The sequence below is a fragment of the Callithrix jacchus genome, chromosome 6 (assembly GCF_049354715.1).
Source record: "Callithrix jacchus isolate 240 chromosome 6, calJac240_pri, whole genome shotgun sequence".
In the NCBI taxonomy this organism is placed as follows: Eukaryota; Metazoa; Chordata; class Mammalia; order Primates; family Cebidae; genus Callithrix; species Callithrix jacchus.
In genome coordinates this window covers 157,200,798-157,222,571 of record NC_133507.1, presented here as the reverse complement: position 1 = coordinate 157,222,571, position 21,774 = coordinate 157,200,798, and the positions used below count along the sequence as shown (strand labels likewise).

General features: G+C 50.4%; 1 protein-coding gene across 14 annotated transcripts in view; it reads right to left on the bottom strand.

The window, feature by feature from the left end:
• AGAP1 (ArfGAP with GTPase domain, ankyrin repeat and PH domain 1) overlaps positions 1–21,774 on the bottom strand; it is a 639,539-nt gene that overhangs the window by 155,107 nt on the left and 462,658 nt on the right. For all 14 annotated transcript variants that reach the window (XM_054258069.2, XM_054258070.2, XM_054258072.2 and 11 more), the window contains one exon: positions 1,714–1,875. In XM_054258069.2, coding sequence (XP_054114044.1) covers positions 1,714–1,875 — 162 coding nt within the window. The remainder of the gene's footprint in view (positions 1–1,713; positions 1,876–21,774) is intronic.

Sequence of the window (21,774 nt, the reverse complement as noted above, 5' to 3'; positions counted from 1 at the left end):
TGGCAGGTGATTTTTGCCAAATGGTTGATGGAGTCTTACCAACATAAAGCACTTGTGGCTGAATCCTTTTTCAGTGGGAAAGTCAGTGGCATCCATGGCTTCTCTGACTTACAATCATTATTTTCCACCATTTCTGACTTAGTGGAATCGTCCTCACTTACTACTACATGAGAAAAATCGTGGTTTTTTTTTTGAGACAGAGTCTCACTCTGTTGCCCAGGCTGGAGTGCAGTGGTGCAGTCTGGGTTCACTGCAACCTCTGCCTCCTGGTTCAAGCAATTCTCCTGCCTCGGCCTCCCAAGTAGCTGGGATTACAGGCGTGTGCCACCACACCCAGCTAATTTTTGTATTTTTAGTAGAAATGGAGTTTCACCATGATGGCCAGGCTGATCTTGAACTCCTGACTTCAGGTGATCCTCCTGCCTCAGCCTCCCAACGTTCTGGGATTACAGGCGTGAGCCACCGTGCTTGTCCGAAAACTCGGTTTTTATTGGCTACATACGTTAGCAGGAAGCTTAGGAGGCAAAACGGGAAGAAATGTGAAGGAGAAAGGCTTCTAACCCTTCTGGGGAGGTTGGGGGGCTACTCAGAGCTCCAAACCTCAGCTTCCTCATGATGAAAGAAATGATGCTCCCACCTCAGGCGTTACAGAAACACACGGCACACCCCCTGCTCCGCCCCTTCCCTGCTGACACTTACACCCTGGGTTCACGCACTCCGCTCTGGATATGGGAAAGGCATGAGGCACTCCCTCTAACGTGGCCACTGGCTGACAGCTCACCGGTCTGAACACTCAAACTGGCAGAGTGTCTGGAAAAAGCACGGCAGCCACAGAGAAAGAAAAAGGACGGAGGCCACACAGGTGATTCCCGGGTGCATGAGACCCTTGCTGAAGACACACTCTTACTCTTGTCGGCCTCACGGTTAACAATTCATGTTATGACAAGGTTCTGAAACTTTAGTTTTCCTTTTAAGTGTTCCTTTGTTGGTTACAACTGCATTAATTTTACCTCTCATAATGTGGCGTATGTGTGTACGCGTGCACTCACCTATCTCTACTTCCATCTACGGAATTTATGAAAAGGGAATTCACCTGAAGGAGCCACTTCGGGAAGCTCACATCCAGCCATTAGTGGCAATAAAAACTAAGGAAGGACTCAGCTGAAAGGAGACTCATGATGAGTTGTGACAACGGGAATATTAACAGAGCGCACATTCCAGAAAGAGCTGATAGACTTTAGCAAAAGAGGCGTTTAGCGTAACACAGTGCTAGAAGTTGAATTCAAGGCAGGTGTCTGTTTAAAGAGTAGCCAATATCAGAGATGATTCCTGAACTAGGAGTGGGCAGCATCCCCAGCAGAGTCACACAGCATGGTCCACCTTGGCTGGAGAGGACACTCGCCCAGGCTGCCAGGGCGGGGCGAGACCTCAGAACCAGATCAGGCTCGTGGCCGGGAGACCAGCACTCCTACCTGCCACCATTGACAGCAGCCAGGAGTCAGACGGCGGATTCGATTGGGTCATTTGAGAATCAGACGGTGATGAGAAGGTCCCAAGGGCCCGCTAGTACCAGCTCGCAAACAGAAAGCACATGTGGTGGCCAGCGATACTGAGCATTTGTGGTTCTGAGGGTGTCTAATTTCACACATTTGAAAAATAACAAAGCCTTTTCCGAAGTGGAGATTCCCACCCTGGGCACCCTGGAGCCCTTACCTTCAGCAGTGCCGGACAGGCCATCGGCTTTGAAGTTGCTGGTGCTTTTCTTCCTTCGGTGCTTCTTTCTGTTGGCGTGAGGGGAGGGGGGCGGGTCGAGCTTGGGGCTGGTGGTGCTGGAGATACTGGGGCTGGAGCATACGGAGTCACCCAGCCCTGTGTCTGCCATTAGACCGGAAAAAGCAAAAGGAAAAAAAAATGCAGAGCGTGAGCACTTACAAAGTAGACTAGGCAGAAAGAGCACAGCCACGCTCCTCCCGTACCGCACAGGGCCCCGCATATAACATCCCAGCACTGTGCTGGTGGGCTGGAGGCCTGGAGGCTCGGGATGAGGTGGGCTCAACCCTGCGTGCTCTACTGTGCCACCCGCTCCCTAAATACACGCACTTATTTTCCTATCACTATCATGCCATAGATAATTTCTCCTTCTCTCCTTTGCATGACTGGAGCTCTGCAAAAGGAAGGGGGTGAGTTTATGCTTTTTACTTATCTTTCTCCTCTTAAAATCACCTTGATACATTAGAAATGAAAAGAATGCATTTAAGAATACATTTGGAAATCCCATCTTAAATGGGTTTGATTCCTGCGGGTGCACAGGATAAGGAATTCCTGCTTCTTTCTTCTGGCCTCAATACCACAGATGACTCTAACCTCACCTTGTTTTATTATTAGTGAAAGATTCTATGCTGTTTTTTTTCTCTCTCACCAAAGTCCAGCAACAGCGTTTGGAAGTCCATAGAGCAGGCCTGCCAATTTTTGATTCACTGAAGCTACTTAGAAGTTTCAAAACCAGCGCACGTGTGATAATTCACTGTAAGTGAAACTGCTCGTGTTGTGTCCATTTGTATCTTTATCAAAGAGAAGGCCGAAGTAGTGCTAAATGACCAGAAGCACATATAATTCAACCAGGGTGGAAAGGGCACTGGAAAGTGCAGGAAAAACAGGCGGCGCCTGCCTCCAGACTTATTTCACAATTCAGCATCTTTAAGCCCAAAGTGAGACTTCTGTGCAGCACACTGCACCCACGCAGCCGGAGTCTTGCTCTGTCACCCCGGCTGGAGTGCAGTGATGTGACCTCGGCTGACTGCAACATCCATCTCTCAGGTTTAAGCGAGTCTCCTGCCTCAGCCTCCCAACTAGCTAGGGCTACAGGCATGTGCCACCATGCCCAGCTAAGTTTTGTATTTTTAGTAGAGATGGGGTTTCACCATGTTGGCCAGGATGGTCTCGATCTCTTGACCTTGTGATCCACCCGCCTCGGCCTCCCAAAGGGCTGGGATTACAGGCGTAAGCCATGCACCTGGCCCATTCAGATGCTATTTTTTGAGCACCAACCATGGGCCAGTGGCTTTTGAGATGCTTGGCACCCACCACTGATTGAGGAGAAACAGATAAACATTCCTGCCCCAATGGGGACTTTCTAAAGTGGAACGATGGTGACATGGCAGCCAGGTCAGAACCAAGAGTCCATCAGAAGCTGGTAAGAGTCACGGGAAAGACAGAATGGAAGGCGGGGCATGGAGGTGGGGAAGTTGGGGAGAGACAGTGGTGATGAGGGGTGTCATTTAAAATAGTGTAGCGGGGGCAGGCCTTGCTAAGCAGGGGACACTGAGTCAAGACTTGACAATGGCAGAGGAGTGAGAAGGTAATGAAGGCAGAGAGAGCCAGAGCCTGGCTGTAAGGAGGGAGCCTAGTATGTTCCAGAAATGGAGCCGAGGCCAGAGTGGCTGTGGCCGATGTGGGCGGGAGAGGCCTGTGGAAGGTGGCACTAGACAGGAGGGGCTCGCGGGCCACCGTGAAGACCCTCGCCTGTGCTCTGCGGGAAATGGGAGCCACTGCAGGGTTTACAAAGATACTGGAAATCAAAATGGACAGAAAATATTTTTATTTTGTGAAGTTCTAGGCAACGTCATCACATGCTGAGAAATGTAAAAACATACAATTTAAGGTATTTGAGAAACACACCTGGTCCTGAGAACACCCCATGCCTGCTCCTGGCCATCCCAAGGCAGAGGCCCCTGGCTGCAGGGTTGGAAGGCTCAGCCTTCATTGCACGCACCCAGCACACGTGGAAGAAGAGGGCTGTGGGGCGCCCTCTTCGAAGGGAGTGAAGGGCCCCCCCAGGGCTCCTGCAGGACAGCCCAGGCAGCACTGGATGGTGGGAGACCTCTGTGACTGTGTCAACTGTGTACACTCCCTGTGGGTGGACACTCACTCACAAAAGGTGGAGGTACCCTTAACCACTTTAAGGAGTTGCAGGTAACATGGCCGTTTAGTGTCTCAGCGACTTTCCCTCTACCAGGCAGGAGGTGCTTCCTATGCATGCACATCCTTAGATGCAAAGGCACACGAACAGGTCACCGTCCCCTGGCAGTAGGTGGGAGGTAACGTCAATGGAAGAAATGTGGCTGTCAGCTTCCTGGGGCACCTCTGTTGTGATTCCACCATCATGGCTCCATAGCAGTCTTTTGCCCTCACCATCCCCAGAGGAACCCGCTCCTCTCTCTCCATCCCTAGAGGAATGGGCTCCCTTCTTTTCATCCCTAGAGGAATGGGTGCTCCCCCCCCTCCATCCCTAGAGGAACGGGGGCTCCCCTCTCTCCATCCCTAGAGGAACGGGCTCCCCTCTCCATCCCTAGAGGAACGGGCTCCCTTCTCTTCATCCCTAGAGGAACGGGCTCCCTTCTCTTCATCCCTAGAGGAACGGGCTCCCCTCTCCATCCCTAGACTAACGGGCTCCCCTCTCTCCATCCCTAGAGGAACAAGCTCCCCTCTCTCCATCCCTAGAAGAACAGGCTCCCCTCTCTTCATCCCTAAAGGAATGAGGGCTCCCCTCTCTCCATTCCTAGAGGAACGGGCTCCCTTCTTTTCATCCCTAGAGGAATGGGGGCTCCCCTCTCTCCATCCCTAGAGGAACGGGCTCTCCTCTTTTCATCCCTAGAGGAATGGGGGCTCCCCTCTCTCCATCCCTAGAGGAACGGGCTCTCCTCTTTTCATCCCTAGAGGAACGGGGGCTCCCCTCTCTCCATCCCTAGAGGAACGGGCTCCCCTCTCTCCATCCCTAGAGGAACGGGCTCCCCTCTCTCGCTAAAGGAACCTTCCCAGCTTGTCCTGGTCCCATTTCATCCTCAGGTGTCTTGGCCAGGCCACTGCCACTCATTCCTCCCGCTCCACTGCTTCCTTTGTCCTCAGGGGTCCAGAGATCTTTCATACTCACTTTCCTACACCTTTCCTTAACCCCATTATTCCTTAAAGGGTGATTTCCTTAACCCTTGAAGCCACAGTCTCAATAGTGAACACTCATCCGAAGTCACTAGCCATCAGCGTCTGCTCCAGGCTCTACCTTCAGCCTCCGGTTCAGGACTCAAAGCAATCCCCTGATGCATATGGTGTCCCCACCACCTCCACTTTAGAGATTAGAAAACAGGTACAGGGGGAGGTTAAGAGCCTTGCTGAAGTCACAGAGCTCAGGCTTCTGCTCAAAGCCGCCGCAGACCTCTCCAGACAAGGTTCCCATCCAGACAGAGGCTGAAATCCACTGTTTCCTCCTGACTCCTCGGAAGCTGGCTTCCCTCATCACTGTGCCTTCCTGTCCCTGTGGTGCTGACCATGCTGACCCAAGCTACCATCTTTTCCTGCCTCTCCTCCCTACATCCCCAGGGGCATTCTCGATGTGCATGACACCAAAATCGGCTCCACGCTTGGCTCTTCCCTGCCCGTGCTTTTACCTGGCAGCGGCTCCCAAGAAACAGCACCCACTCTGCCCTATTCCGTGTGGCTTTCTCTACCACCACCTTGGGCTTCACCCTCGAAATGGACCCCTGCCTGCCACTTCTGCCTAACTCCACTTTCCACACTGGACGGCTGGTAAACCTCCTGGGTTAACTGTGCCGGGCATTCCTGAGACCCCCCGGCCCCCCCGCCGCCCCCCGAGCCTGCACTATGCTGTTTGGTTGCGGTGGAACTGCAGAGGTGGAATGGGCAGGTTGAAATAAGACACATGCCTTGCCTTGAGCAGGCGGGAACCCTGAGCTCAGTCTGTTTTCACGAAGCCGCTCCGTGGGTGCCTGTTCTGTTTCAGCATCACTCGCCTTTGGTCCGGTCCTTACTTTACCCCCAGGCCTGGACTCCACGAGGCCCCTCTCTTCCCAGACTTTCACTTTCTAACCTGCCCCAGGATTTTATAATACTAATATTCCTAGTGGTTCTTATATGTATTTCTGAAATACTAGATTCCACTGAATATCAGATAAAACCTATAGATATCCCAGAAAAAAGGGCTAGACTAATTACTGTTTGTGTATGATTTAACAGTGTTCAGAAGCCTCATAATGTTTAGGGGTGGCACATCCAGAGGCCCCCCCGAGAGCACTACCTTACTCTAAAGCAATCCTTTGCTGTGTCATTCAATGCTCAAACCAGGCAGTGAATCTTTTTGTTCATTTCAACTATTTTCTGCCCAGGCTTCCCAAGTCGTGACCCTGACTCCTAACACTAACTCTGCTCAGAGTGAGAAGCCCACTCTGCCAGGCGTGGTGCCGGGTCTTGAAAAACAATGGTCACCCTGATGGTCTTTGTCCTCAGAGAGCTCCACCCTCGTCCTGCAGGCAGAGAAGCAGAACAGGCAAAGGCAGCTCTCCTCTGCTGCCAGGGGCCACTATTAGGTAATATTATTCTATTAAAATCGTATTGTTCTTTTACTCTGTCCTCTCAATTTGACAGGCCATGTTCATCCCCAACGGTGTGCCCTTCCTTCTGTCACTCTGGGTCTGTAACACTCTCTCCCAAACTAACATTTCCCATCTCTAAACTCCTATGGAGTCCACAGTCGGGACCTTGTCTGCACGCGGCTGCCAGTCGCTTATCTAAATCTAAGGAGCATGCCTGCGCCAGGGCCACCGCCAGTGCTCACCTCCCCTGCGATGACTTGTGCAACGCTGAGCCCACAGTAGGTGTATTACAGCATAAACTCTCTCCCGGTGTCGAGTGGTTGTTTTTGTGGGTGTACACCAGTATTTCTAAGACCCTCAGGACACACATATTAGCCATGTCATTCACGTGGCAGTCTCCCACACAGGCGCTGGCGGGTCTCCCGCGTGGCTCTCTGTTCCAGGCCACCACCCTTTCTGTCTGTCTCTGTGTTCTAAGCCTATGTGCTTAGTTATGCTTGGCCATTCTGAGCATCTACTTCTGTATATCCATCCATGTCCATGAAAAAGAGGAACAGGGTAGAGTCGAGATAAAGCCTGCACCTCCAGATGCTCCAATCCGCTCCCACGAGTGGCCACTCAGCCCAAGTGAATCATGCTGTCTTTGTGTTTGGCTCACATATCTTTCGACCCGGCTTGTGAAGAGACCAAGGAACTATCTCTTCAAATACTCTGCTGAGGAATGTACGGACACCTGACTCACACATTTTTGACAACTTCACCATAAAGGGACATCTATCTGATGTCTATTCATTTCTTAAATAAACTATCCCTGTTCAAATACGTCTGTTTCCTTTTCTGTGTGCACACAAAACACCCCTTTAACAATCAAATTCAGAATCCCACCTGGGTGAGACCGGACTCACTGGTACCTAGCTCAGAATTCCTGCTTCTGGAAATCAAAATGGCATGTCTGTTTCTAGGCCCCTTCCCCACTTTTAGCTGTGGGAACTTTTTTCAAAATAGTTGACAAGGACAGGGCCCTCTCATTTCCAAGCTTTCTCCATATCTTGGAATATGTATAATTCAAGGAGAATCCCAGACTCACCTGGAGGAAGCAGCTGAATGGCAGTCTTGGGAAGGAGACAGCACTCAGAAATAACTCCACCCGCCTTCCCCTGAGAGACGCCACAGCCAACCCACCCAGGACCTCTGGCAATGGCTGGAGACGTTCCTGGGTATCAAACTGGGGGTGGTGGTGGCGCTACAGGCATCCGGTGGTAGAAGCCAGAGGTTGTGAACGATGTCCTGTAATGCACAGGACAGCCCCCGCCTCTGTCAGAGAAGAAAGGGCAATACCCCTGTCCCCATGGAGATGATTTCTAAGGAGTGAAGATGATGCCGATCTAATTTCCTGCTTGATGCCTTCCATAAAAGACAATTTTTCTTGGGCCTTGCCTCTTGAACAAAGAAGAGGGGAATCGCATCTCCGGCAGCGAGCACGCTGATGGCAGCGCCCCGCAGGTGCAGGGAGAAGTGAGCTACGAAGAGAGCCCCCACACTGGGCCGAGCATACCCTGGCCACCCCCGGCCACCCCAGAGAAACCAGAATGGTGACTCTGGAACTCCTAGTTGGGCCATTAGGGCTCAGAGAATGGGACAAACAGGGAGATGGAGGTGTCACCGCACCAGGAGAAAGCCCAAGAGAGGGCTGGAAAGAAAGAGCCTTCTGCAAGCCTCGTCCCGGCCACTGCAGGGAGAGGGCAGCAAGTGCTTTTAAGAGGACACAGGCTTGCATTCATGAGCTCTTCGCAACTGTCCTCAGAAGGAGGCTACTTGAGTAAGTGACGTGTGCGAAGCGCTGGAGATCCTGGAAGCATCAGACCACGCTCCAACTGGCTGCTCACAGGGCGAGGGTCCTCCAAGGTGGGCCTGTGAGCACCCTCCCTGCCCCAATTTGCAGGTGCCGAGTTGAGGCAGTAAGGAACTTTCCAGGCCACCTACTGCAGGCAGGGTGGGGCACACCTCTGCCCACTGCTTTCTCCTGCCATGGCCATGCTCCAACACTCCATGGGGCAGGCCCTGGACATTTGCCTCCAATTTTCTTGCTGGAAGGAGATAACCAGTGGCACCTGACCTCTCAGAGGTGGGCTGTCTATGGTGGGCCAAGAGGGAGGCACTCAAGCCCTCAGGGAACCCACGTGCTCTGGGCTGGCGGGGCTGGGAGCAGGTTCGGCAGAATGGACAGGCAGCCGGCAAGGAAAGCGGCAAAGCTCTGACAGGAGGCAGCTCTGGGGCCAGTTCCAGGTGCCTGCCCGTGGGAGGGGCTGGCTGTGGCAGCAGGGGCACTGGTTGCACGAGGGAGCAGCCACCGTGGTGCTGAGAAGGCGACAGCAGCGGCAAAATAGTGTGAATTGAGGGGCCCTGTGGCAGGAGACAGGAGTTGGGTAGGAAGCGTGGGCCAGGGCTCAAGACCAGTGAGGACTGAGCAGAGAAGACCGGCCTGCAGACCAGGCCCTGGCCTTACCTGGGCTGGGTGTTCTCATGGGCAGAATGACCGGGTTCCTGTCTACTGGGCGCTGAGCTCTGCCACTGGAATATGAATCTCCCGGCTTCTAGGTCTCCATAGCTCCCTTTCAAGAGGAGTTGTTTAACATTCCCCGGGTTTAAAATATGAGCAATCACAACACACTCGGCTTCCATGCTGTGCCTTTCCATCCCGACTGCTCCTCTCGCCTGACAAGGTATTCCTCAAATTGAAGAGGCCCGAAAGCTCCGCCTGAGACACTGTAAATGAGCTCCAGCCGGCCCACGGAGTGCTGTCCGCCCCTCCTGGCTGCATACAAAGAATGCATTTTATTTTGTATCAATTACTGGGCACCGGGACAGACGACTACTGTCGACGGCGTTAAGGACGACAGGGGAGGAGTGAGGAGAAAAGGCCACGCCAAATTAAAAAAGGGGGCGCCTCATTACTCCGCATCGAAACTGGCTTTGACGGGAGGACTAAGGGTCCCGTGCCGCGAGGCGCTGAGCCAGGATGGGCAGGCCCCATCCGGCACACTCAATGTCAGCCATTAGTTCTTCCCAATCGGGCATCAATGTCCAATGCACACCCCAAAAAAATATATAATACGAGCAATAATGATCACAATCTGCAGTCTCTCCGAGCTTCGGAACGTGAAGTATGAGTCAAAGAAGCAGTTTCACTTTTCACTCGGAGGGCTGACAAGCATGACTAGAGGGGGAATAAAATAACATTCCGTCCGCATAAATATCAAGCAGCCTGCTTGAGACTGATGGGCCAGGAATGTATTCTTAGCTATCATTCCGGCAGACAGGCCCAAGGACACTCATAACTTATTTTACAATCATTTAGTTTCAGCTCAAGTGGAAAACGTGACAACTTATCTCTGCTGACAAGATGCCATATCGAACCTTACAATTAACTCTCCTCCGATTATCTGCCCAGCCGATCATTAGCTGGGTAATTTTTGATGAACCGTTGCAGGGAGCTCGCCTTGGTGAGGGTCCTCGCCAGGTGCGCTGATAGGTTTTTGATGTCCCGGGTGATAGTCAAGAGATGAGGCTTCGTGCTTGTGATTCTCATGTCCCCCCCTCCCCCGCTCCCAAGGGTCTCTGAATGTGTCCGCCGGGGGAGGTGCTGGGCATAGGTGCACTTGATCTCTGCTGCAAGGACCCCCTGCTGTTACTGCTGCTGTGAGCAGGGCCTAGTCCCCTCCCAGGTCAGATCGTCCCTGACCCTGGAGCTTGGATTTCAGGGAGTGGTGGGCCCTCCAGAGAAACATCTCCTACCCCTCTTCCTCAGGGGGTTGAGTTTGATGAGGGGGACACTGAAATTTGCTAGAAGGGGCCAACACTCACTCTGGGGGAGCTGCAATGATTCCTGAAGTGTTGGTTGTGAATTTTCTACACAACCGAATTTTGATTAAAGATACAAAATGCTTTAAAACGTGTTCATAAGAAGCACACATCTATATGGAAGAAAAAGGAAAAGAAAGACAAAACAGAGAAGGAAAACGCTGAGCACAGGTGTACTGGCCCCCTGCCCCCTCTTGCTTCCACCCATACCTTAATTTACCTATTTGGCAGTGTCAGGTACAGTACATTACTAAAAATCCTTTTTTTGTTTGGTATTAAAAGAATTTAAAATTATCAAAGACAGGCCCATTTGTAGGTGCAAGCAGGGAAATCAGCTGAGGGCTAAAGTCCCTATAAACTCCAGATGAATTCATGGTAGGAACTTGTAAATTAAAACACACTTCCTTTGATACACGGCCACGATATAAAGCTAATTTGGATCTGTAATAAGGGCTCTGTTCTTTCTGAAGCTTACAGAGATGTGTAGGCTGGTAAATAAAGAACAGGCCACCTTTGCCATCCAAGGAAATCACAACATCCTGGGTCTCTGTTAAAAGGTGAGTGTGAAGTGAAGTTCAAAACCTCACCCCTTCGCACAGTCCTTTTGACGGGAGCTTTCAGCGGGAGGAGGTTGACTTGAATTCCCCATCTCTGAAGATGTTTCAGAGACTGGCATTATTGTCCCTTTCCCTTTGCGGCTCACACAGAGGTACACAATGTCAGAGGGGCAGCGGGGGCACGGCGGGGGGCCCAGGAAGATGACACATGTTGGCAAAAGGAAAAGACAACACAGTGTTAGACTGAGTTATAAAAACGGGGAGGAAAGGAATACAATAGGAGGAGCCAGAACGAAGAGAACACACAGGAGAGAAGAATTTCCTACTCGGGCCATTTTCAATCATGCCCGGAGATCTCTCTAAATGAAGCCGAGTCCGTAGGAATTTAGGAGATTTGGTCTTCATTTAGATGAGGACCTTGACTACTGAACTATGTTTATAAGGCCTTACAGAAAAAAAAAAAAAAAAGCACATATTCTGACCAGCAATTCGGGTACAGAGTTTCTTTCTTGAGACGATAAAATGTTCTGAGATTGACTGTGGTGATGGTTGCATGTATCTGTGAAGATGCTAGAAACTACTGAATTGTACCCGATAAATGGTGGAAGTGTGTTTTGTGATTTTTATCTGAATAAAGCTCTTTAAAAAATAAGAAAAAAAAAGGGAAAGGTCACTGCGTTAAATGCTACAAAGCAATTAAATAAGGAATATTTTAAAAAGTTCACTAGACGGTCTAGTGAGATGAGGGAAGGGTCAGAGGGGGCAGGAGGGGTTCCCTCAGGAACTGAAGCTAACGGCCATCATGAGACTTGAGCCATGAGCTGAGTCTGGAGGAAAAAATGGATGGACGGGGCTGTCTGGCCTCCAACCACCTGCCAGGATTTGGCTCTACACAGCTGACCCATGGGAGGTCCCAGTCTGGAGCTGCTCATGGGGCCCCACAATGAAGGGGCATCCCCAGCATCCTCCTGCCCACAGGTGGAGCAGCTCTGGGCATCGCAAGCTTCTCTGTGCCCTCGCCTCCCGGGTCGCGCTCCTCTGCTTTCTCCGTTTGGTTCCCGTTGCTTTCTTTGCCCCACATCGGTTTCCTGATATCTCTTTCTGGTCCACTACAACAGTGTTTCTTCATGCTGGAGGGCCAGCTGGCACTGGACAGCATCATCCGACTTTAAGGGATGACAGAAGGAATACAGGGTGGCCAGGTGAGGCAGAAAGCCTGGGGAAGCCGTGGGGAGTGTGCCAGAAAGGAGCATGCTTGTGAAAGCATGTCAGGATTTTATAGTTAAGGCTCAGAAATCAAATTGTTCTCTAGCTGATTTTTAGCTGGATGCAAGCAGCACAAAGTTTAAATTAATCCGGTGATCTCCGACAAATGGGAAGGCACAATGCGCAGTGCTGTTAGGTGGAAATGAAATCATTTTGAGAGATTCCCGCTTTTCCCTGGCCTCTTCTCTTTTTACATAATCAGTCACAGCCATTTCTCAAGTTGGGTGCTCAGATCTGCTAAAGTGAAGAGATTCTGTTTCACATGTAAGGCTGAGTAGGCTGGGGAGAGACTGAGTGCGTCTTGCAGAAAACTCAATTAAATCAGGAAGGTAATTAGACGTAGGAGGCCTCTGATAACATACATTTCTTCTCTTTAGAAACTTAGTGGTTTCTATGAAAAGTCACATGGAGTCAGGATGACCCAATACTGCACAGGTAAGCGTCCTGTATGAGCGGGTAAGGAAGGCTCCTTAGGCCAGTACAGCGAGGGGCTTTGTCCAGGGTCCTGAATGCGCCTGGCCACTTCCCTCTGCTCAAGGTACAGCAACACACCAAACTCTGGCTGCTGCTTCGAAATACATCCCTGCTCTTATCTACTGACACCATGCGGTTTGAAAAAGTGTGATGGTGTCCTCAGCTATGGGAAAACCTGACATGCAGAAGCCCGGACTTAAAAAGGAGGCAATCTGGTTGTGAGACATCGTCCCGTAGGCTGACTGTTAAATGTCATAAAAAGATAAGTAATAGGATTCTTTTCTTCTTTAGCATAATAAAGAGCAGAATACGCTTTGGGTTGCTTGGTCATTTCCCTGCTGCTTAGATGGATTTCAAATTTTGGACCATAAATCAGTACTTCTGTGTGTGTTCAGTACTTAGATTACTTTAGGGCAGTTTTCAAGACACAGGCTCATGAACATGAGCATTTGTGGGACTCTGGACACAGAGCGAGTTCTGTGCTTCTCCCACCAATGCTGCGTAAGGATGTCCAAGCCGTGTGCTGCTGGAGCCGACATGCCTTACACTTCACCTCGCACCCTGCCCACATGCTCCTCAGGAAAGCCCACACCCAGGGCATAAGAAGGAAGCAGATGGAGGTCCGGGAGAAAACAGCACAGGGGTCCATGAACTGGAACCACAGACCCAAAGGCAGCTCCAGCCCAGCCTAGCCACCTGGCCACTGGACCCTGAGCAGGTTACGTCTTTTAACCTCAATCACTTTTAACCTCAATCTCACAAAGGAAATGAACAAAAGAGCCCCCCCTGAACCCCTGAACTCAACCAGCCTCATCCTAATCTTGTTCTCTCCTCCATCTTGGTCTACTAAGATGGCCAAGTGCTAGTTAAACCAAAGACTAACACGACTCCACCCTCCACGCCAAACCAAGAGGAGGCAGTGCCATGTGGCCCATCTGCCATGAGCTTGGTGGGAGCTAGACAATGTACAGACACATGGAGGGACAGACGGACCCATTCCCAGGTCAGGCTGTCTTCTAGGAGCTGTGATAAGAGGAGTAAATTGACCAAGCTCCTCCCCTAAAGAACTTATGTTCCAGCAAGGGGAGAGTTCATAAGCATATATATGTGTGTATCTCTACCACGAGGACGGATGACAAGTGCAGTAAACCAAACTGAAGGGCTCACAATGGGGTGGCAGGTGGAGGCGGGGTGTGGAGGCTGCTGGCGCACTGAAGCCCCCCGTGTTCCCAAAGAATGTGCAAACACGGCTGTGAAGCACCCCCGACTTTTCCAGACAATCATCATTCACACAGTTAAAACGCAGGACCTCAACACAGAACCACAACACACAAGATGCACGTCACTTCCACCAAAGAACACGCAGCACTGTAAGGAGAAAGAGAACAATGCGAGGGGATCTCGGGAAATACAGTTTTAGATCTGCCACAAGGAGAGCTGCACAAACCACCAAGGCAGTGAGCAGCGCTGGGAGGGCTGAGGACCACCCTTCAGTAGCACAGGAGGCAGCCTTTCCAGTTCCCCTGGACACTGCGCCCCTTCATGTCTCTTAGTGTGCTATGATTTGCTTCTGTGGATGTCTCCTTTTTGTGGCTGTGTCCCTTTGATTTTTAAAAGTATATTTTCTTCTTCAGACAAGTTCTCACTGTCACCCAGGCTGGAGTTCAGTGGAATGATCACAGCTCAATGTAGCCTTCAACTCCTGGGCTTCAGCCATCCTTCTGCCTCAGCCTCCCAAGGAGCTGGGACCACAGATGTGCTCCACCATGCCCGGCTAATTTCTTTTTTTTTTTTTTTTTGAGACGGAGTCTCCCTCTGTTGCCCAGGCTGGAGTGCAGTGGCGTGATCTCAGCTCACCGCAACCACCGCCTCCTGGGTTCAAGTGATTCTCCTGCCTCAGCTTCCCGAGCAGCTGGGACAACAGGCATGCACCACCATGCCCAGCTAATTTTTGTATTTTTCAGTAGAGACGGGGTTTCACCATGTTGGCCAGGCTGGTCTCGAACTCCTGACCTTGTGATCCACCTGCCTCGGCCTCCCAAAGTGCTGGGATTACAGGTGTGAGCCACCGGGCTGCTCATTTCTTTGTCGTGACGGGGTCTCACTATACTTCCCAGGCTGGTCTCAAGCTCCCAGCCTGAGCGATCCTTCTGCTTTGGCCTCCCAAAGCACTGGGATTACAGGTGTAAACAAAAATGTCTTTACGGATGCTCAGTGGTCAGTAAGCACCATGCACAAAACAGGTGCTTAGTAATCAAGTCTATCCAGACAAGGAGGTGTCAAGTAAGACACCGCAGCACAATCAACAAACAAGTCTGAGCAACGCCTCTGAAACGCTGGAGGGAAAAAAACGCAGTGCACTTCTAATGGTCTGTTTAAGGCTTAGGAGTTCTGACTACCAACTAAACACCGGCTGAGAAGTCCATACCAACATCCTTGCATTGTGAACATCTGGAGGATGAAAGGTTAACACAATGAGAAAGTCTGTCTGCTTTTTCCTTGGCCGTCACATCACCTTTTTTTTTCCCCACGAAATCTGACGGTTTTATAACATGTAACCTTTTGTTATATTTGAGGGCAACTGTGGAAACATCAGGGTACTTTTTTGGGGTTAAATCAAATGCTAATTTGCAAAATTCATTCCCCATTATCTGTTCTCATGGAAATAGTTTGTAAACACCTAAAATATTTGAAAACCTTGTTCTGGGTGATTTCATGACTCTCTCCTAAGCTTCGGACAGGAGGTTTCATTATGAAAAGGAATCCTTGCAGCCCCCAAGCCTTTATTGGAGGTGAGTGGCATGTCAGCGAGGACAGTGATAGCATCGTGGTGTCGGGTGCCTCCTACAGAAGGCTCCGCCACTTGAAAGGGAGGCTTTACGGGTCCTTCTGCCACACCTGGCTCTAACAATCACCCCAGTCAACAGGCTGGAGATCACGAGCAATACTCTGGCTCTTGGCGCCATCCAGCCCATAGGGAAGCTTTGAGGGCTTGGGTTCCACTGCTAATTTATCCACAGTGACCCTGAACAGAAAGCCCCGGGGCTGAGCTGAAGGAGGGGAAGCAGCAACCGCTCAGGACCACCAGGATGGTGAGGCTCAGCACCACAGGGAATACGATCCTGACAACACACTCGAGGGCTGCGTGCGGTAAACTCAGGATATTTACAGATCTGACCGACAACTACCCAGTGCCACTCAGCGGGCGGCACTGTTTTAGGCCCTGGGAAAATAGTTGTTGAACAAAACGTAATGATATTTCCAGTTAAAAAAAAAAAAAACAGTTTAAATTTACAGTGCAAAAACTTAACACTTAATCCAATCCTAATTCTATACTGCTATAGACTGACTCATAGACACAGGGGTACCCAAAATACATTTGTCTAAATTTGCATCATGAGCTGCTGGGGGCACCTGTCTGGTACCTGCATAACCTTTTAACAATATAAACATTTTTGATAAAAATATAGAAAAAAAGTCCCCACATTTAAATTTGAGGATTTGGCCAACGAAAGTTTTTTAAAAAAGGTATGTTATGACTTCTTTGACAGCCACCGAAAACAGTATTTTTCTCTCCTATTTTAGAATTTTGCTAGCCTGCTGCAAATGACTAATGACTGTGCTACATATTTTATGTAGATTCAGAGGCTGGGGTTCACTTCTAAGTTCCTCTGCTTGAAGACTAGATATTATCGCCCATTCATGTCTCTGACAAGAGGCAGGGGAGCTCTGCTCAGCACAGTCCTGTGAATAAGGAAGCTGAAACATGAGGTCATCTGTGCACTGAATATTGGAATCAATCTGGTGTGGTGTTAATGATAAGGTGAGATTTATGACCTTTTGTTTTTGACCACACTATTAAACACATGCATTTAAAAACAATTTACCAGGACACAAATACATAGCAGGCAGGATGACAGGAGGTTCCCCAAACCAGAGGGTAAATGAGATCAGGGTGGACCATTTCTTTCCACCAAAAAGCTGTAGCTGAGACTCCCTCTTGTAAAAGAATCTGACAATTTCCTGCATTTATGAAGCTCTAAGTTTGGCTGGTGTAAAAACTGCCTGTGTGGGCCGGGCATGGTGGCTCAAGCCTGTAATCCCAGCTACTCAGGAGGCTGAGGCAGGAGAATCACGAGGTCAAGAGATTGAGACACTCCTGGTCAACATGTTGAAACCCTGTCTCTACTGAAAATACAAAAAATTAGCTGGGCACGGTGGCGCATGCCTGTAATCCCAGCTACTCAGGAGGCTGAGGCAGGAGAATTGCCTGAACCCAGAAGGCGGAGGTTGCGGTGAGCCGAGATCCCTCCATTGCACTCCAGCCTGGGTAACAAGAACGAAACTCCGTCTCAAAAAACAAAAAACCAAAAAACAACAACAACGACCAAAAAAAAACCTGCCTGTGTGAAGGGACCGGGAGACTGGCATGGCGTGACCCATCTGCTGCGCAAGGCTCCGGCCATCCAGGAGGAAATGTTTATCTTGCACCGACAGACAATAAGTGATTCTTGAGAATGAACTGGTGAGAAACAAAGCCTGCAGCAAAGGGTACTTACACAAGCCACCTTCACCAGGTGTGACCAGGTGTGTCCAGGTGTGACCAGGTGTGTCCAGGTGTGACCAGGTGTCGCCGGGGTGACATTCATTCTGTCCTTCCCGGGACAACCTCTGTTTATGCCTGCTTCTCAGTGCAATTATTAATGTGTGGTCACTGCAATCTTAAACCAACCCGCAATCACTCCAAAAACAATGAGAAGAACAAAGTTACGAGGAAATCTAATAATTTTGACTACTGAAATTATTACCAAATTTGGGCGAGTCTGAAAACCTGCTGCACATTTTCAGTTCCATGCTACTCTGCCTCATCATGACCCAGTGCTGTCCAGAATCACACCTGGGCTGGTAAACGCCGGAAAACTTTGTAGCACGAAACATAATTCAAACGTGCTGTGGACTTCTAGCGAGTATTAAACTCGGAATAACTATCTCCACCAAGACCTCCACTCACGAACGTCGTCATCCGTAAGTGCAGATCAAAGGCCATTCCATTTCAGAACTGTCTTCTAAAGTACAGCCTTTTAAAATAGTTTAACCACAGTGGCCAAATGTGTCTTATTTTGTATTTTCCACAAAACAAGAAATAATTCAGAGTGTAATCTCTAGAATTAATAATATTTAAAAACCAGAATTAAATTTACTTCCAGCACAAGCCGTGAATAATTCACCATGACTATTAGATACCATTAGAACATTCTTTTTTTTTTAAAAAGAATTGACTTTGTAAAGTTTTATCATATTATTTCTACTAGCGTCTTGGAATTTGGGCTCTGTCCTAGCAGAAAAAAAAGAAGTGTTTGGAGATCTGAGTTACATTTGCTGTGAGTATAAAGCATCTCTTTTTATCATGTAAAAATTTCGTTAATATAGTTCAGTCAGACACTGGTTGACCTTCAGGGAAAATTGCTTTAAAATAAACTGAAAGGTAAGATTGTGCTCCAAAATGTAACAATTGACATTTTTCTCTTTTTCTTTAAGTAAAACCCTGACCCCCTGTGGCTGCTGGAAGGGTCAGTGGTGGGTGCAGCAGAGTCGAATCCTGGCCGGCTGGCTATTCAGAAGAGAAGAGCCATGGCCATTCTTCCCTACAGCGGCCTTTTATCCCCTGCAGTGAGGTTAAAATTGGTGGTGACTATCCACCCACCTCCCAGCCAGAATCAGGGTCCTTCCCTTCCGCCCCAGCGCCGCCAGCCCCCGGTCCTCTGGAGCACATCTCTTTTCTCCTCCCCCATTTCCTGCAGCTTTCTCTTTCACACACTCCGGCCTCTGCTCGTGCCCACACACCCCGCGATGTCCGACGACACTGCTGTGGCCAGGTCAGGTGGGCTCCTGCTCACTGGAATTCTGTAGCCTGTGATGTCCGACGGCACTGCTGTGGCCAGGTCTGATGGGCTCCTGCTCATTGGAATTCTGTAGCCTGTGATGTGTGGCACTGCTGTGGCCAGGTTGGGTGGGCTCCTGCTCATTGGAATTCTGTAGCCAGTGATGTGTGGCACTGCTGTGGCCAGGTCTGGCGGGCTCCTGCTCTTTGGAATTCTGTAGCCCGTGATGTCTGACAGCACTGCTGTAGCCAGGTCAGGTGGGCTCCTGCTCTGGGGAATTCTGTAGCCCATGATGTGTGGCACTGCTGTAGCCAGGTCGGGCGGGCTCCTGCTCTTTGGAATTCTGTAGCCCGTGATGTCCAATGGCACTGCTGTGGCCAGGTCTGGCAGGCGGGCTCCTGCTTGGAATTCTGTAGCCCGTGATGTCCGATGGCACTGCTGTAGCCAGGTCGGGCGGGCTCCTGCTCTTTGGATTTCTGTAGCCCATGATGTGTGGCACTGCTGTGGCCAGGTCTGGCGGGCTCCTGCTCTTTGGATTTCTGTAGCCTGTGATGTCCGACGGCACTGCTGTGGCCAGGTCTGATGGGCTCCTGCTCATTGGAATTCTGTAGCCTGTGATGTGTGGCACTGTTGTGGCCAGGTTGGGTGGGCTCCTGCTCATTGGAATTCTGTAGCCTGTGATGTGTGGCACTGTTGTGGCCAGGTCGGGCGGGCTCCTGCTCTTTGGAATTCTGTAGCCCGTGATGTCCAATGGCACTGCTGTGGCCAGGTCTGGCAGGCGGGCTCCTGCTTGGAATTCTGTAGCCTGTGATGTCCGACGGCACTGCTGTGGCCAGGTCTGGCCGGCTCCTGCTCTTTGGAATTCTGTAGCCTGTGATGTGTGGCACTGCTGTGGCCAGGTCTGGCGGGCTCCTGCTCTTTGGAATTCTGTAGCCCGTGATGTCTGACAGCACTGCTGTAGCCAGGTCAGGTGGGCTCCTGCTCTGGGGAATTCTGTAGCCCATGATGTGTGGCACTGCTGTAGCCAGGTCGGGCGGGCTCCTGCTCTTTGGAATTCTGTAGCCCGTGATGTCCAATGGCACTGCTGTGGCCAGGTCTGGCAGGCGGGCTCCTGCTTGGAATTCTGTAGCCTGTGATGTCCGACGGCACTGCTGTGGCCAGGTCTGGCCGGCTCCTGCTCTTTGGAATTCTGTAGCCTGTGATGTGTGGCACTGTTGTGGCCAGGTCTGGCGGGCTCCTGCTCTTTGGAATTCTGTAGCCCGTGACGTCTGACAGCACTGCTGTAGCCAGGTCAGGTGGGCTCCTGCTCTGGGGAATTCTGTAGCCCGTGATGTGTGGCACTGCTGTAGCCAGGTCTGGCCGGCTCCTGCTCTTTGGAATTCTGTAGCCTGTGATGGCCAATGGTACTGCTGTGGCCAGGTCTGGCAGGCGGGCTCCTGCTCTTTGGAATTCTGTAGCCCGTGATGTCCGACGGCACTGCTGTGGCCAGGTCTGGCCGGCTCCTGCTCTTTGGAATTCTGTAGCTCACCAGCCCAAGTCCCTCTGCTGGGCTGGAAAACCCACAGTCACCACCAGGAGAGACTTTCCCGGGGTACTCTGGGCATGAAGCTGGTGACAGTTTCTTACTTCAACTTTGTCCAGGCTCACGGGGGCCATAACCTGGGTTAGACTTTCACACTCAGCCCGTTTTCCCTGCTGTCCAACTCCAGCACGGACCTTCACTCATCCCAACTGGCTTTTCCCAGCCGACACCTCACTCTGCGTCCAAGCATCCCCCACGGCGCTCCAGGGAGTCGCTTCGTCACTATTTGTAGTGTCTTCCTGGACTTCCCAGCTCTGGCTACAGAAAAGGAAGAAACGGGTGCAGTTTCTTCCACGAAATTCAGGTTAGTTTTCTAGGTGTAGATCCAGGGTACTTCTTCCTAGGAGAGGGAGTCGATTTTTCCTGGCAGAACGTTCCACTCTGCATGAGCTGTGACTGTGGCCGTTGGTACTATGGTGGGCAGTACTGGAGTTTGCAGCGTGGCTGGGGTCGCTCAGCTCCGGGGGTGTTTATGCAGCTGGAGCAACTCGTATTTTGCTTTTACTTTATGAGGATAAGTGGGAAATGGGAAGATTTTGACCGATATTAGTGAAAGGAGCATGGTGCTCATAAGCTTAATATGCAAAAGAGGCACAAAACCAGAATTCACCAGGCTCAACGCGGCAAATCTGCGCAGCCGTGGATGCCCCAGGGATTTGAGCAGATCTGCTCGGTTGTGAAGAAAGAGTAAGATGGTGATGTGGAGACGCAGTGCAGAAGCAGCATCATTAGGCATTTCACGGTATTCTTCAGCTCCCTGGGAACAGCACCCCTGGCCACCGCCCTCTTTTGAAGTGGTGTGGCTGCACTCCTTACCAACCTCATAGGTGTTTCCAGGAAAAAAATTATACAGGAAATTACAGGTTGAGTATCCCTAATCCAAAAATCCAAAATGTTCCAAAATCTGAAAATTTTCGAGTGTCCACATGACACTAAAAGGAAATGCTCCTTGGAGCCCTTCGGATTTTGGATTTTTGGTTGAGGGAGCTCATCCCGCATATATGAAGGAAAGGGCCTGCCTCTATGTGCCTGCACATCGGTCACTTTCCAGAAACCTATCTGTTCATGCCGTGCTTGCCTCACCCAGGGAGAAGGGGCTGGGGCAAGATGGGATTCAGAGCCTTGCTCCCCATCTGGGCAGGTAAAAATATTCACTGACTATTAAAAATTAGAATTTGCTGAATCTAACTAAACTGTAAGTTGTGACTCATCCTGCTGTGGACACTGTGTCTGTAAACAACTCCAGATAACACTGGAGTGCTGTCTGCCTCACCGGACCTGGGACAGGCTCTGCAGAGTGGCACCATGATTTGATACCTGGTTGCTCTGTATTGGATTGGGTCTTCCTGTACACCTGTCATCTTCTCGACTGTGTGGCCAGTGGCAGGATGGGGGCCAGGATCCTAGTGTCCTGACTGTGCCCTGACAATGGCCTCTGCCTGGCTGCTGTGCTGTCCCCTCCATGTCTCAAACACCCGCCTGTGCCCTGCCTTTCTCTATCACCGCCAGGTGGGGACCGCTCTCTAGTGACACAAAGACAGACTCACTGCACTCACTTTAGAAGTTTCAAAGAAAACATCCCAACTGCCAAAACGCACATGGAAATTCTCAAATGTTCACCTCTCAATTTGTGTTCTCATTATGAAATTCATATTTAAAATGACTTTATTTAAAACAAAAATGTTTTAAATAAAGTTACTTAGTCACGGTCGCTCATGCTTATAATGCCAGCACTGTGGGAGACAGAGGTGGGGGAAACAAGCTCAGGA